The 17,700-nt window shown below is 31.6% G+C and overlaps 1 protein-coding gene across 1 annotated transcript; it reads right to left on the bottom strand.

Moving 5' to 3' along the window:
• Positions 1-3,395: 3,395 nt before the first annotated feature.
• On the bottom strand, positions 3,396-16,878 carry LOC132757406 (uncharacterized). Its single transcript, XM_060748678.1, has 2 exons — positions 16,557-16,878; positions 3,396-5,249 (listed from the first exon to the last, which is right to left on the bottom strand). The coding sequence occupies exons 1-2, from the start codon at positions 16,828-16,830 to the stop codon at positions 4,846-4,848; spliced, it is 678 nt and encodes a 225-aa protein (XP_060604661.1). The 5' UTR covers positions 16,831-16,878; the 3' UTR covers positions 3,396-4,845.
• Positions 16,879-17,700: the final 822 nt, after the last annotated feature.

The raw sequence follows: 17,700 nt of genomic DNA, 5'->3' as shown, positions 1-17,700 counted from the left end.
AGCCGATCATAGATTGGCTGTTCCATATAAGGATGCTGAATCTAAATAGCAGTAACGGGAAGGAAAGATTAAAATAGCGAAAAGATAATTATGTTCAGTATTAGGTTTCAATAACATTTCAATACAAAAATATGCTGAAATATACCGAGATGGCATGATAAACTCAATGATCATTTTGAACACTTCAACATTTTAATTATTAAAAAGGTGGGAGAAGGGGTCTGACCCCATTGCAAATCAATAGGGGACATAACACTTCGTACACACAAAAATATATCGGGATTTTACTGCAAATATTGTGTTATGAATGAATTGGCACAGGAAAACGCGGACAAGAGTTTGTTGATATCTCAGTTTTTAATACATGTATAATACCAAAGATATTAAAGTGTTGTTGTTTGTGTTTCTGACAGTATAAATACATCAAGGGAATAACTAAAAACCAGCGATAGAACAAAAGTTACCTTTAATTTTGAAACATACTGATTTCATTTTAAATTTTGTTGTGAAATACTACATACATTTATATATAAAGATATGTCTGTTCTTCCCATTCAACATTACATTATTAGGATTCATAGAACGAACACAGATAATATAATTGATTCGGAGTAAATAAAGAATGCTGAGAACATAATGAAAGATGTTCGTATGTGCAAATAGAGCTTGGCGTTATAGTTGATATTTAAATTCACAGTTAATATGTTTTATTTACCCAGAAACAAAACTACCGCCTTCTTTTTATAGCATCGGATACATAAAACCATTACAAGTTCTTGTTTATGTACGTGTATGCCCTCCACTGTCTGCTGTCATTGTACATTAAGGTCTTTGACAAAAAAATTATATGAAAAGCAAATCTACTCTTTGTTTTACTTTTCATGACCTCTAACATAAATAGATGATTTTAAAAACCAATCTGCAGCATTTTATAGTTTATAGAATCTTTAAAAGCGTTAGATTCAATATCTTTAAAACATGACAAATGGATAAATCACACTAATCATGCATGTACCCCGGATCATTTTTATGTCATGTAATTGAAAGTTCATTCACTAAAATGGATTAAAGATTTAAAGCTTATTTCATTCAAGTAAAGAAATAAATAGGCTATGTGCTAGTCCAATTAAGTGATCAAGTTATTCAATTGTTGTATTTGGCATGGCTTATCAGCTAGCCTTTCCATAATTTTGCGTAGGGTAAGTTGATATTTGTTTATACGCGTTGCTGTTGGAGGTATAAAATGCTAACTGTAGTTATTTTAGGACTGTTTTTCTTAATTTTGGGGTTATAATGAATTGTTTTCTTATTATTACAATTTTTGATTGCAAATGACAAAGATTTTTTAAATTATAAAACTATTATACAATTGATATTTCATGTTTATTTCAAAGTTTTCTTTTGCTTATATATTGTCCAAACAACCATATTGTATTTCCTTTGACTTTAAGGCCAATTCGCTTTATCTTCAAAAAAACAAAAAAACAAACAAAAAAAAAACCAACTAACTTTTAACCAATTTAACATTCGAATCTTTCCTTTTAAAGCATAGGTACATAATACCATTCATAAATCTTTAAAAAGTTTACTTTTTTAAGTCATTTTAAGTCATTTTAATTAATTTTCATGACAAATTTGTGATTTCTTAGTGTTTGAAGATTTTATAGCAGTCTAAGAACAGGCTCTATCAAATTAAGCACGCAATGTTCTCAATTTTGCAGTTTTGTACGTCTTTTAGGGCTTTTAAAAAAAGATCTTCGCATTTCACATCAAAATGATTTCAGAAGTAAAAAGCAAATTAATCTGAAGGAAACCAGCAAATAAAATATTTGATTGAAGTATTTATAATTACTTTTATCTTTCCTGTTGAACCATATTTAATTCACTTTTGTTTAGGATCCAGTTGTGCACAGAGTTTTGCTAACAACAAAATTAATGTCGATTTCTCTTCTGTGCTTAGGTAGCTTTAGAAATTGGTATATTGTGTTTTAAAACCTCGAAAATCAAGCTGCGTTACCTGTGCTGCAGATTCACACAATGACAGTCTTTATGTACGTACGTATGTGTTTTGCGTCTACCTTATGACCATTTAAAGTATGTAGGTGACACGTTGGAGCGCATTTCCAACCTAATACAGCTTTAGGGAAATATTACATGCGGAAAAGCTACAAGTACCATTTACAAAAGCCGTTAGTATGACCCTTTGTGTCTCCTTGTAGATTATTAAGGCAGTAGACTATAACTGTAGGCGGTCATCCACCAAGTCACTGATGCTGTTAGAGGCTGGACACCATGCAGAATTAAAGCAATATGATTACATTAAACAGCATTATATAAAATTACATCTTAAATGTCATAATGATTTTGCTTAAGCATCTTAGTTGACCTCGTTATGTTTAAATAAAAACCAATTGCAAGATGATCACCATTAGCTTTCTTTTGTCAATTAGCTTTGTTATATTGTATTAAGGATCAGTACTTCCATTTTTATAACGTAGTATTCTTATTTACAATTTATTGATTATCTAAATTGTAATCCGCTTAATCGATAAACTTTAGAATACCGATCATGGTATGACATAACTACAGATCTGTCTGATACTGTGTATTGAGGATTAACGAATAATCTATTGGGTTTGAAACGATAATGTAGAAGATAATCTCCGTATTGCTGGTATATGAAATGGGGCGGGTAAACGCGACTATAGGCAATTTTACAGACATAATTGCGACCAACAATGCATTTAACAGCACTGTAATTGCTCGTTTGACATTGCTTTGTAATGGTACAGGTAAAGCAATTAAGATAGACATAAAATGTCTATGTACTTTACATGAAAATTATTTGGTTTAAAAAAGATCTGTAAAATTGTCATAATGCGATGTAAAGCGATATTATGCGGGCTCAGAAATTAAATGCTACCTACAGACTCACGAGAAACGTGCATTAACCATATTTAATTTACCACGTGTTTCTTCGTCATTTCTAACTAAACAAAATTAAATGCCAGTTTTGAATTCAAGTTTTAAACTTAAAAGAATATATTATATTAGCTTTTGAATCAGGGATACGTAGAATAAGTACGTTTTAAGGTATATATCCATTGGCCAACCATTGAGTTTCGTGTTTACTTCAATGTGTTGCACACTCTCTGCTGAATAAACTCATTCAAACCGAGACTACAAATAATGCACAAATCGGTGCTAGAGGACATGAAAGATGTTGCACATTACATTATCTGTCTTGAGAAAACTCAATCAAACCAAGTCTGTTCATTTTAACCCTTTTCATTTTGTTTTTATTAGTCTTGAGGGATTTTCCCTTTTTTAGAAATCAAAAGATTTAAATTTCCAAAAATATAAAATGTAAGCTAAAGAAAACAACATAAACAATGTTATAATGCCAATATTTTATTCGTAATATATGCCCTACAGTCCGAAATAAAACCAGGTTTTCAATTAAACAAAGAGTGATATAAATATATATTAACATATCAGTTACTTGCAAGTAAGTACATGTAATATGTTTATATAAAGGTTTAAAAGGTAATAAAATTAAACATATAATGTACATATGTCAAATATGATCAATATCAGAGTGTTGAAGAGGTTAATATTCATTTGATAACGAAAATGAACAATAAACGAATTTGTAATTGAAATATAACAAGTTAAAATCAGTGTTTAAAATTATTAATATTACTTGTAGTACATTTTTAATACACATTTAAGCGTTCTGTCAACTCACTGTATAGAATACTGCATCGTCCAATGAACATAATTCAGATGCAATACATGTTTATCCATGTGTAAAATATTCCCATGTACAATTCTAAATATACAATATGTCTTGACTTGCCAATCAGAAAGAAAACTGTCAATATTTGCGTGGCGCAATAGGTGGCATATTAGTAAATAAGTTGAAGTATTAGATCTATTAGCAAAAGTATTACATCTTAGATCTATTAGCAAAAGTATTAGATCAATTAGCAAAAGTATCAAATCAATTAGCAAAATTTTCATATAAATTAGAAAAAGTATCAGATTAATGAGCAAAAAGTATCAAACCCTTTAGCAAAAGTTTCATATAAATTAGAAAAAAGTATCAGATCAATAAGCAAAAAGTATCAAATCAATCATCAAAAGTTTCATATAAATAAGAAAAAGTATCAGATCAATTAGCAAAAGTATCAAATCAGTTAGCAAAAGTTTCATATAAATTAGCAAAAGTATCAAATCAATTAGCAAAAGTTTCATATAAATTAGAAAAAGTATCAGATCAATTAACAAAAGTATCAAATCAATTAGCAAAAGTATAAGATCATAATATTGTTATACAAATCTAAGTACACAATACATCTAACATGGCAAACAATTTATATTGAATAGTTTGAAAAGACAAGATTCAAACTAAGTTGATTTACCTCTACTTACAATTTATGTCTATCATTATGCAAAGTGTAACATACATCAAGTTATCTAGTTTTATAATATTCAGTTTCGCACGCAATATTTACAAGGACGAAATTAAAACAAAACTAAAAGGAAACAAACCATAAGTATGATGTAACAAACTTACAAGCTCATGAGTAAATTTAGGTATTAGTCTATTATCTGAACACAGTTTTCCGTATATACAAATTTCTAACTGTGATTGACGGTTGATTAACACTAATTGCTTGTGACAAAAATAACTGCCTAAACAACAACAACAACAACAACAACAAACGTGTTTTCCGCCTGTACTTTCTATATACATGTATTTCTCACAAGTATCATATTATTGTAGTCTTTTGAAAAAACATGCATTTTAACACATCACCCCTCCCAGCAGCACGTACGTTTTTAAATACTAATCAGAACTCCGGAAAAAATATTTGTACCAGAAGAATTTTCCCAGAAGACAGTGCTGCCTGAAAAATAGCCGACTTTAATGCGCACTTGTTCATTTGTATTAAGTACCAAAACATCTACCATTCTTCGGCAAGCGCCGCTCATTTTACCACCATCCGTATACATGCTGTTTACGGTCGTTTGACCTTGCACTAATTGAATTTGAACTCTCTTGTTCTGATACACACATAATTGACACGTGAATAGATATAACCCTCTAGTTGCTGCTGTATAGATGCCTGTTGTATTATCATAGCCGGTGTTGTTGTCGAAATGCGTTGTAGTAAATATCAATGTCTCACCTGTGCTGGGATTGAGATTCTTCAAATTACTGGCTTTGAAGGCAACCGCTGAAGCTGTAGTGTATGATGTTATGAAATTATGAAATTATCATAATAGTATAGTATACAAATAAAAGTTCTTGCAGAATATAGCATATGATTATAAGAACAAAAGTGCATACTGTGGGAAATGGGAACCTTGAGACAATAGCTGCCTCTTTTAATTAATCAAGTGAAACTCAGAAATGATTTTCTTTGCATTTCCTTTTACAATTCATATTCAAATAACCCGGTTTCATTATTAAAATCTAGAATACATCATGCCAAATCAAATATCATTAAAAATTTACTTTATCGATTGATGTAAGAGCATGTACATACGAAGAGCGCTGTAGTTAAGAGCATATTAAATATGACATTTTATAAATCAAAATTCGGGCACTTGTTGAAAAACACAAAATAGAAGTTTGTTTTGTCAAACAAGTCATAAAAATTGAAGCATTCTAAATGTTGTCGTCCTAAGTATGATATCATAAACACGTATGCATTTTTGACTTTTTTTTGTTTTCTCTTTCTATGTTTCGAACTAACGCCGCACGTTCGGGGTTTGATTAACTTGCTTTAGTTACATAATTAACATTCAATTAATGACATTACACAAATATGCTTTGGTCACAATATTTAGAATTGCAAAATAAATTGAAAAGAATTCCTCGTTACTTTATTATTTGCAATCAAAGTGATATTCTGATATCAAGTTTAGCTGAATTTACTATATATTTCAAAAGATTTGGCGGTCATATTTGGTCTCCCGAAAGTGACAATTTTAATACAAGTTTAGTCATGAGAGAATTATAGTGTTGGGTCCCGGCTCAAAAACGAAACGAAAGCGCAAACATACTCTAGGCTCAGGTCGCGAATTGGTTGAACTGTTTACATTTTGGACTCTGAAATCTTTACTTTGTCGTAACTTTGAGACTTGATGGTATACGGTATTTTTTCATATAATTTGTATAAATATGTTGAAAACCAGATTTATCGTTGTAACAAATGTCCAATTCGTGTTTAAATATTGAAATATTTTTGACTGTGTTACAGGGGCATATCACGTTGGGGTTGGCAGGATCTGACCCCCAATCGTCTGTGCATAAATCTTGTACATCAGGATGCAGCTAATTTTGTATCGTTCAAAAAACAGTAGTACACGTATAGTAATAAAATAGTCGTGTTTTCTAAAAGTTATGAAGAACTGAAGCATAACACTTCAGTTTTACTTACAATTACTTAAATAAGACAAGACGAAATGATGGTTTTTTTTGATGTGCCGGTAAAACTTTTGTTTGGTCGCACAATGATGACGCGAATAAGATTATATAACACAGATAATTTAGTAACATTATACCCGGCAATTGCTTTTAGTGGCGTCCAATTGCAAATGTTTAAACAGTCTGTGCATGCTTATTGAAAAAGTAACTGCACTGAAATTTTGTGACTTTGTGTCTCAGTTGTCACATGAAAAACATTGCATCCGCGCTCTCTCATTTTTCGCGTGCGTATACACGAAATAAAAACAAACTGAATAAAAGAATGCGGCAATATGGAGCCCATTCTAACGCGACATCACCAAACGACAGTACGGTTTTCCGTTTGGTTTTGTCGACTGCCATTCGCATTGTCTAGCATTGTCTTGTGATGGCCTTTAATAGTCGTTGACCACAAAAATATATAGCTAAAGTAGTACATCTTACAAAACAGTTTGTAAATAAACATAGGTAATTTAATTTTAAATATAAAAGTGTATTTTAGTAATTTAAAAGTTATTCACAACAAATAAAATATATCAAACCTTTCTCCGATTTCGCTTTGCACTCTTTTTCATGCCTTTCCTCCAAATCTTTAAGGTCGTTTTTGATTTTCTCCAAGTCTTCTTGATTTTTCTCCAACGCTGCTTTTGTGATTCCATCCCTTTCTGAAAGCTCGGATTTTAGCCTTTCAACAATGAATTCAGTTTTGATAATTTTTTCAAGAGTTCTTTCCTCGTAATGAAATCTGGAGCATTCAGGTTCACTTGAACAGAATGTCCAAAAAGAAATTAGAATCAAGTATATGCACGAATTCACTGTTATGCTTCCTCACGGGACTAAACAATTATTACTGACATCCATTTCTTTTTATAAGCTACGTCAGAAGTTCGTTATCATCTTCACAGTTATTTTGTAGGGCTTTTATTTGATTTATGATATCATTATTCTCAATAAATAAAAGAGCGATAACGCCTTAATTGCTTCATCTATCTTTATTGGCTTACTCTTAAAATTTAATAACAGTTAGACACCTGCATCATAACTGTCTTAAAACATTCTGAGATCGCATTTACGAGCCTAAAGAAAGAAAAGATTTGTTGTTCGAGATGCTTCTATCTCAGTTAATCTTAGATTATTTCAAACATGTTCATTTTAGCTCTATTAAGAAACATGTTCTTCAAAGTTAAATTCAACATTTTCGAGTCCGCTCCAGTACTGGTGTCGTATAAGGTAACATAATTATGACCCAAGTAGGACAAAACCCTCTGGTTTAAGATATCTTAAACACTAGAATACCACTTATATTTAATATAAATCTGGTATGAATGATATAGTAGTTTTATCATATTGAACTCGTTGTCTGCGAAAAGTTGGTATTACTACTCACCTTACAGGTCAACGCAAGTGGTTCAACCTACAACTCATAGCAACTCTTCCTTATCTTAATGTATAAACGAGTATTAGATTTTCTGATTTTCTTAAATTCAAAATTTCTTTTTCAATGATAGGCTTATTATTTCAGTAATCCTAATGATAAATGATAACTTTGCAAGTTATACCCTAAAAATAGTTCTTTTTAAATAACGAATACAAAAAAAAGTATAACACACTAATATCCATTGAATAGTGTATATGTCAAATGTATGATACATTTGTTTTTGTCATTTTTATGTTGTCTTGCAGTATACTTTCTAATAACCTGCAAAAATAAACCAAAACAACTTTATAAACTTTAGATAGGATAGTTAAAGTGTGATTTTATAAAATATACAAAATTTCTTTCGGACGAGTTCTTAGCTTCAAATGTTTATTTTTTCTCTCTCCAAGTATAACAAACGAAAGCTAGTGTTGATATATTTTGTTTGACTAGATATTTCATTAATACTACAAAGATACTTATATTTGTCTAAAATCTAACAAATCATTATTTACTGTATGCAAGAGAACCTTGACATTTTATTCCGACAATAACGATCACTATCTCACGGAACAAGTAGGTGTATCAAAGTAATAACCACAAACTTCAGAGTAATCAATTTCAGACAAGCACCAGGTACATGACTTCCTGTCGAGATAGGGCCTAGGTACACAATTTTGAACTACGATAATATTAAACTATTAAACGATAAAAATCTCAAAACTATACGCTGCGTGTGGCTTTGCTGTGATTCTCAGAATTTTGACTGATTCTCAGAATTTCGACAAAAATTGTGTTTAACGTGATCATTCCCAGTAACCAAATTATCAAGGAATTGTTTGTTCAAAATCATTTCATTTTCATAGTTGCTTTAGATGGTGATATATCGAATGAATTTGATGTTGTTTATTGAATGCATTCATCCACGCGCCTTTCTATGTTGATCTTGTTTATCACATTTTTAAACATCGAAAATAATGCTGCGTTACCTATGCTTCAGATCCATACGATGACAGACTTTATGTACGTACGTATGTGTTTTGCGTCTACCTTATGATCATTTAAAGTATGTAGGTGACACGTTGGAGCGCATTGTACAACCTAATACAGCTTTAGGAAAGTATTACACGAAACATCACCCTGTAAAATCAAACTATTAACCGGAGTCTGATGAAATCTGAAACTGTCGTATTCATGCTGAACATGCGAAAAGCTACAAGCACCATTTACAACAAGAGCACCGCTGGGCGGAACATTATATGCCCGAAAGTACTTTTTCTTTTCGCAAGGATGAAGCATTTGTAAGACATGGGAATTAAATACAATATTACCTCCTTCAAAAAGCAATCCTCCTTTATAGCTGAACAACATTTATGTATATATACAGTTGCTGTTTTCAAAGCACCACCATCAAGTTGTTATCTTGTAAGTAAAAATGCTACAAAAGATGGACGAAAAGACGTCAGGGGTATAAAGCTGTTAATCCTATAAAATGTTACAGCTGCAGGTTGATTAATACTTGAGTTATTGAAAGACAACTGTTTCCAGTTTAAAGGTGATATTTACCTTGATCTTTGACCTTGTGACCCCAAAATCAGTAGGGGTATTCTACCTAATATGGACCATCATCCTATAAAGTTTGAATACTGTGGGCCAAATAGAATTTAACTTATGCTCCCGAAACCATTTTCAGTATCAGGCTAATAGTGACCTTGACTTTTGACCTTGTGACCCCAAAAAACCATAAGGGTCTTCTACCCAATATGGGCTATTATCCTATGAAGTTTGAATACTGTGGGCCAAATGAAACTTAAGTTATGCTCCGGAAACCATTTTCAGTTTAACGGTAATAGTGACCTTGACCTTTGACCTTGTGACCCCACAATCAATAGGGGCCTTCTACCCGATATGGACAATCATCCTATGAAGTTTGAATACTGTGACCAAATGGAACTTAAGTTATGCTCCGGGAACCATTTTCAGTTTTAGGGTAACAGTGACCTTGACCTTTGACCTTGTGACCCCAAAATCAATAGGGGTCTTCTATCCAATATGTGCAATCATCCTTTAAAGTTTGAATACTGTGGGCCAAATGGAACTTAAGTTATGCTCCGGAAACCAAATTGCTAACGGACGGACGGATGTTCTTACCAGAGCTACGTTATGGGGTTTTCTTTTGTTTTTTCTTTTGTTCTTTTTAACCCCACAATGCAGAAAATAATCCCACAAGAGAAACGGAATGAATGATATCAAAGACATCTATTGTTATGAGAACAATAGACCAAATCCCATAATGTAGCTCTGGTTTGTACGGGCGGACGGACAGACGGACACCAGGGGGTATAACATAATATGCCCGAAATTCTTTCGGGCATATAAACAACCGTTTGTATGATCCTTTTGTGTCTCCTTGTACGGTAGACCATAACTGTAGGCGGTCATCCACCAGGTCACTGATGCTGTTCTATGATGGACACCATGCAAAGTTAAAACAATATGATTACATTAAACAGCATCATATAAAATTACACCTTAAATGTCATAATGATTTTGCTTAAGCATCTTATTTGACCTCGTTATGTTTAAATAAAAACCAAGATGATCACCATTAGGTTTCTTTCATCAATTAGCTTTGTAAAAATGTATTAAGGATCAGTACTTCCATTTTTATAACGTAGTATTCTTATTTACAATTTATTGATTATCTAAATTGTAATCCGCTTAATCGATAAACTTTAGAATACCGATCATGGTATGATATAACTACAGATCTGTCTGATACTGTGTATTAAGGATTAACGAATAATCTATTGGGTTTGAAACGATAATGTAGAAGATAATCTCCGTATTGCTGGTATATGAAATGGGGCGGGTAAACGCGACTATAGGCAATTTCACAGGCATAATTGCGACCAACAATGCATTTAACAGCACTGTAATTGCTCGTTTGACATTGCTTTGTAATGGTACAGGTAAAGCAATTAAGATAGACATAAAATGTCTATGTACTTTACATGAAAATTATTTGGTTTAAAAAGATCTGTAAAATCGTCATAATGCGATGTAAAGCGATACTATGCAGGCTCAGAAATTAAATGCTACCTACAGACTCACGAGAAACGTGCATTAACCATATTTAATTTACCACGTATTTCTTTCTCATTTCTAACCAAACAAAATTAAATGCCAGTTTTGAATTCAAGTTTTAAACTTTAAAGAATATATTATATCAGCTTTTGAATCAGGGATACGTAAAAAAAGTACATTTTAAGGTATATATCCACTGGCCAACCATTGAGTTTCGTGTTTACTTCAATGTGTTGCACACTCTTTGCTGAATAAACTCATTCAAACCGAGACTACAAGTTTCACGTTCTTAAATTTTGTTTTATCTCTCTTTATTCAGATTTTTATACTCACAAAAGCAGGTGAAAAAATGCTGTAGCTTACCTCATTCTTAATATAAGTGTTGTTGTATTTTTCTCGTACTTGAGCATTGATTCCATCAATGGAGATAAAATAATGCTGCACAAATCGGTGCTAGAGGGCATGAGAGATGTTGCACATTACATTATCTTTCTCAAACCAAGACTGTTCATTGTAACCTTTCTCATTTTGTTTTAATTTCCCCTTTTCTAGAAATCAAAAGATTTTAATTTCCAGACATACAAAGTGTAAGCTAAAGAAAACAACAAAACAATGTTATAATGCCAATGTTTTATTCGTAATATATGCCCTACAGTCCGAAATAAAACCAGGTTTTCAATTAAACAAAGAGTGATATAAATATATATTAACATATCAGTTACTTGCAAGTTAGTACATGTAACATGTTTATATAAAGGTATAAAGGTAATAAAATTAAACATATAATGTACATATGTCAAATATGATCAATATCAGAGTGTTGTTGAAGAGGTTTAATATTCATTTGATAACGAAAATGAACAGTAAACGAATTTGTAATTGAAAACAAGTTAAAATCAGTGTTTTAAATTATTATTATTACTTGGTAGTACATTTTTAATACACATTTAAGCGTTCTGTCAACTCACTGTATAGAATACTGCATCGTCCAATGAACATAATTCAGATGCAATACATGTTTATCCATGTGTAAAATATTCCCATGTACAATTCTAACTATACAATATGTCTTGACTTGCCAATCAGAAAGAAAACTGTCAATATTTACGTGGCGCAATAGGTGGCATACAAGTAAATAAGTTGAAGTATTAGATCTATTAGCAAAAGTATTACATCTTAGATCTATTAGCAAAAGTATTAGATCAATTAGCAAAAGTATCAAATCAATTAGCAAAATTTTCATATAAATTAGAAAAAGTATCAGATTAATGAGCAAAAAGTATCAAACCCTTTAGCAAAGTTTCATATAAATTAGAAAAAAGTATCAGATCAATAAGCAAAAAAGTATCAAATCAATCATCAAAAGTTTCATATAAATAAGAAAAAGTATCAGATCAATTAGCAAAAGTATCAAAATCAGTTAGCAAAAGTTTCATATAAATTAGCAAAAGTATCACATCAATTAGCAAAAGTTTCATATAAATTAGAAAAAGTATCAGATCAATTAACAAAAGTATCAAATCAATTAGCAAAAGTATAAGATCATAATATTGTTATACAAATCTAAGTACACAATACATCTAACATGGGAAACAATTTATATTGAATAGTTTGAAAAGACAAGATTCAAACTAAGATTTATCTCTACTTACAATTTATGTCTATCATTATGCAAAGTGTAACATACATTCAAGTTATCTAGTTTTATAATATTCAGTTTCGCACGCAATATTTACAAGGACGAAATTAAAACAAAACTAAAAGGAAACAAACGATAAGTATGATGTAACAAAACTTACAAGCTCATGAGTAAATTTAGGTATTAGTGTATTATCTGAACACAGTTTTCCGTATTTATACAAATTTTTTAACTGTGATTGACGGTTGATTAATTAACACTAATTGCTTGTGACAAAAATAACTGCCTAAACAACAACAACAACTCAACAACAACAACAACAAACGTGTTTTCCGCCTGTACTTTCTATATATTTCTCACAAGTATCATATTATTGTAGTCTTTTGAAAAAACATGCATTTTAACACATCACCACTCCCAGCAGCACGTACGTTTTAATACTAATCAGAACTCCGGAAAAAAATATTGTGTACCAGACGAATTTTCCCAGAAGACAGTGCTGCCTGAAAAATTGCCGACTTTTATGCGCACTTGTTCATTTGTATCAAGTACCAAAACATCTACCATTCTTCGGCAAGCGCCGTTCATTTTACCTCCATATCCGTGTACATGTTATTTACTATCATCGTCGACCTTGCACTAAGTTAATTAAAAACTCTCTTGTCGGGATGCACACATAATTGACACGTGAATAAGATATAACCCTCTAGTTGCTGCTGTGTAGATTACCTGTTCTATTATCATAGCCCGGCGTTCTTGTCGAAATGCGTTGTAGTAAATATCAATGTCTCACCTGTTGCTGGGATTTGAGATTCTTCAAATTACTGGCTCTAAAGGGCAACCGCTGAAGCTGTAGTGTATGATGTTATGAAATTATCATAATAGTATAGTATACAAATAAAAGATCTTGCAGAATATAACATATGATTATAAGAACAAAAGTGCATTACTGTGGGAAATGGAACCTTGAGAGACAATAGCTGCCTCTTTTAAATTAATCAAGTGAAACTCAGAAATGATTTTTCTTTAAATTTCCCTTCTACAATTTCATATTCAAAATAACCCGTTTTTCATTATTAAAATCTAGAATAACATCATGCAAATCAAATATCATTAAAAATTTACTTTATCGATTGATGTAAGAGCATGTACATACGAAGAACGCTGTAGTTAAGAGCATATTAAATATGACATTTTATTAATCAAAATTCGGGCACTTGTTGAAAAACACAAAATAGAAGTTTGTTTTGTCAAAACAAGTCATAAAAATTGAATGCATTCTAAATGTTGTTGTCCTAAGTATGATATCATAAACACGTATGCATTTTTTGACTTTATTTTGTTTTCTCTTTCTAAATGTTTCGAACTAACGCCGCACGTTCGGGTTTTTGATTAACTTGCTTTAGTTACATAATTAACATTCAATTAATGACATTACACAAATATGCTTTGGTCACAAGATTTAGAATTGCAAAATAAATTGAAAAGAATTCCTCGTTACTTTATTATTTGCAATCAAAGTGATATTCTGATATCAAGTTTAGCTGAATTTACTATATATTTCAAAAGATTGAGTGCTATAATGGCGATTGAAAAATGCTAAGGATATAATATAAATCTGCCTAAAATATATAAAAACTACCCCAGTCGTTTTTTAAATTAAACGTTATATGTAAGGTAAATGGATATTTATAGAAATTTCCTTGGACCAAGGGAGTTATTTATCGTTAACGCGGATTGTATTATAAAATTGAAAGGAATCATGGCAAAATGTAACCTTATTTTGACTTTCACATGTTTATTCACTTTATACCCTTATATGTCACTTTAAAAATAGACTGAATAAATTGTAAATAAACAAGTGAAATTCAATTTTAAATAGTTTAGATAAGAATTTGAAGCAAATATGTATGATTCAAATAAGGTTGACAATTGGAAAAAGTATAAAAATCCTCGTTACGTAATTATTGTGTAAATAAAATTTACAGTTACTAGTTATAATGTCGTCCGTCGCATTGAGGGTCGAAATACGACAATGCGAAGTGACAGGCAACAATGCGATACGATGCCAGACAGTGCGAAGTGACGGCCGCTAGTGATAAGCGAGGCCCATAAATACGTAGCTACACTCGACAATGCGAAGCGACATTTTGATAATTTTGCTGAAACATACTGATAAAATAGCCCTTTAATGGGGGAGTACTCATTTGTACATAAATCCACAGACGTTTTGGGATCAGATCCTGCCCCCAACGTGATACGCCCCTGTAAACACACTATCAAATTTTTTTTTATTATTTAAACATGAATTGGACATCTGTTACAACGATTAATCTGTTTTGCAAACAATTTTTACATATATGAAAAAAATACCGAATACCATAAAGTTTCAATAAAGTAAAGATTGCAGACTCCAAAATGTAAACACGAATTCCCAAAACTAATAAAACGTGATAAATCATTATTAAATAAACCTTATCGTGAATTTTTCGGTGTAAATCAAGAGAATATCGAATTATCTACTAGGTGCAATCAGAATAAACATTTATACATCACATTTTAATATGAAAATCAACTTTTAATTAAAATCGAAAGTAACTAAGCAATTAGAAAAGAGTTCCCGGTGTACTTGCTTTCGACTACTCGAGCATTCTATCGTCATTTCCCGCGTGTAAGCTGTTTGCAAGCGCTCGTTGAAAAGACATTTTCTTTGTAATAAAACTATTACCAAGATGCACAGTGTGTTGTTTCCCTCTTTTTTATTCTATATAATGTACGATATAAATATTTGAATTTGGCGGTCATATTTGGTCTCCCGAAAGTGACAATTTTAATACAAGTTTAGTCATGAGAGAATTATAGTGTTGGGTCCCGGCTCAAAAACGAAACGAAAGCGCAAACATACTCTAGGCTCAGGTCGCGAATTGGTTGAACTGTTTACATTTTGGACTCTGAAATCTTTACTTTGTCGTAACTTTGAGACTTGATGGGCTAGATACGGTATTTTTTCATATAATTTGTATAAATATGTTGAAAACCAGATTTATCGTTGTAACAAATGTCCAATTCGTGTTTAAATATTGAAATATTTTTGACTGTGTTACAGGGGCATATCACGTTGGGGTTGGCAGGATCTGACCCCCAATCGTCTGTGCATAAATCTTGTACATCAGGATGCAGCTATAGTTTTGTAGCGTTCAAAAACAGTAGTACACGTATAATGATAAAATAGTCGTATGTTTTCTAAAAGTTATGAAGAACTGAAGCATGGCACCTCAGTTTTACTGACAATTACTTTAGACTTTACAATATTTTGTTAATTTAAAATCGCAATGATTTTTCAATCATTCAAATACGACAAGACGAAATGATGGATTTGTTTTTTGATGTGACGATAAAAAAATTGTTTTGTCGCAAAAAGATGACGCGATTATGATTATATCACACAGATAATTTAGTAACATTATACCCGGCAATTGCTTTTAGTGGGGTCCAATTGCAAATGTTTAAACGGGGTGCGCATGCTAATCGAAAAGTAACAACACTGAAATTTTGTTACTTTGTGTCTCAGTTGTCACATGAAAAACATTGCATCCGCGCTCTCTTATTTTTCGCGTGCGTATACACGAAATAAAAACAAACTGGAAAAAAACGCCGCAATATGAAGCCGATTTCAACGCGACATCACCAAACGACAGTGCAGTTTTCCATTTCGTTTTGCTGACTGTTATTCGCATTGTCTAGCATTGTAGCGCATTGTCTAGAATAAACTTCGCTTTGTCTTGCGATGTCCCTTAATAGTCATGGACGCCAAAATATATAGATATAGTAGTACATTTTACAGTTTGTAAATAAACATAGGTAATTTAATTTCAAATATAAAAGTGTATTTTAGTAATTTAAAACATTTTCACGACAAATAAAATATATCAAACCTTTTTCCGTTATCGCTTTGCACTCTTTGTCATGCCTATCCTCCAAATCTATAAGGTCGTTTTTGATTTTCGCCAAGTCTTCTTGATTTTTCTCCAACGCTGCTTTTGTGATTCCATCCCTTTCTGAAACATCTGATTTTAGCCTTTCAACAATGAATTCAGTTTTTATAATTTTTTCAAGAGTTCTTTCCTCGTAATGAAATTTGGAGCATTCAGGTTCACTTGAACAGAATGTCCAAAAAGAAATTAAAATCAGGTATACGCACGAATTCATTGTTATGCTTCCTCAGGGGACTAAACAATTATTACTGACATTCGTTTCTTTTTATAAGCTACGTCAGAAGTTCGTTATCATCTTCACAGTTATTTTGTAGGGCTTTTATATCGTTATTGTTAATAAATAAAAGAGTGATAACGCCTAAATTGTTTCATCTATCTTTTTTTCGCTTACTCTTAAAATTTAATAACAGTTAGACACCTGCATCATAACTGTCCTAAAAGCATTCTGAGATCGCATTTACGATTCTGAAGGAAAAAAGATTAGTTGTTAGAGATGCTTCTATCTCAGTTAATCTTAGATTATTTCACACATGTTCATTTTAGCTCGATTATGAAACATGTTCATCAAAGTTAAATTCAACATTTTCAAGTCCGCTCCAGTACTGGTGTCGTATAAGGTAACATAATTATGACCTAAGTAGGACGTTTAAGACAACGTAAACACTAGAATACCACTGATATTTGATATAAATCTGGTATGAATGATATAGTAGTTTTATCATATTCAACTCGTTGTCTGCGAAAAGTTGGTATTACTATTCCCCTTACAGCTCAACTCAAGTGGTTCAAACTACAACTCATAGCCACTCTTCCTTATCTAAATGTATAAACGAGTTACTGTATTAGATTTTCTGATTTTCTTAAATTCAAAATTTCTTTTTCAATGATAGGCTCATTATTTCAGTATTCTAATGATAAATGATAACTTTGCAAGTTATAACCTAAAATAGTTCTTTTTAAATAACGAATACAAAAAAAAAATTGTATAACACACTAATATCCATTGAATATTGCATACGTCAAATGTATGATACATTTGTCTTTGTCATTTTTATGTTGTCTTGCAGTATACTTTCAAATAACC

This window comes from Ruditapes philippinarum, unplaced genomic scaffold (genome assembly GCF_026571515.1).
Source record: "Ruditapes philippinarum isolate M1 unplaced genomic scaffold, ASM2657151v2 ctg6085_1_1_1_1, whole genome shotgun sequence".
Classification (NCBI taxonomy): Eukaryota; Metazoa; Mollusca; class Bivalvia; order Venerida; family Veneridae; genus Ruditapes; species Ruditapes philippinarum.
This window is presented reverse-complemented; position numbering and strand designations above follow the sequence as displayed.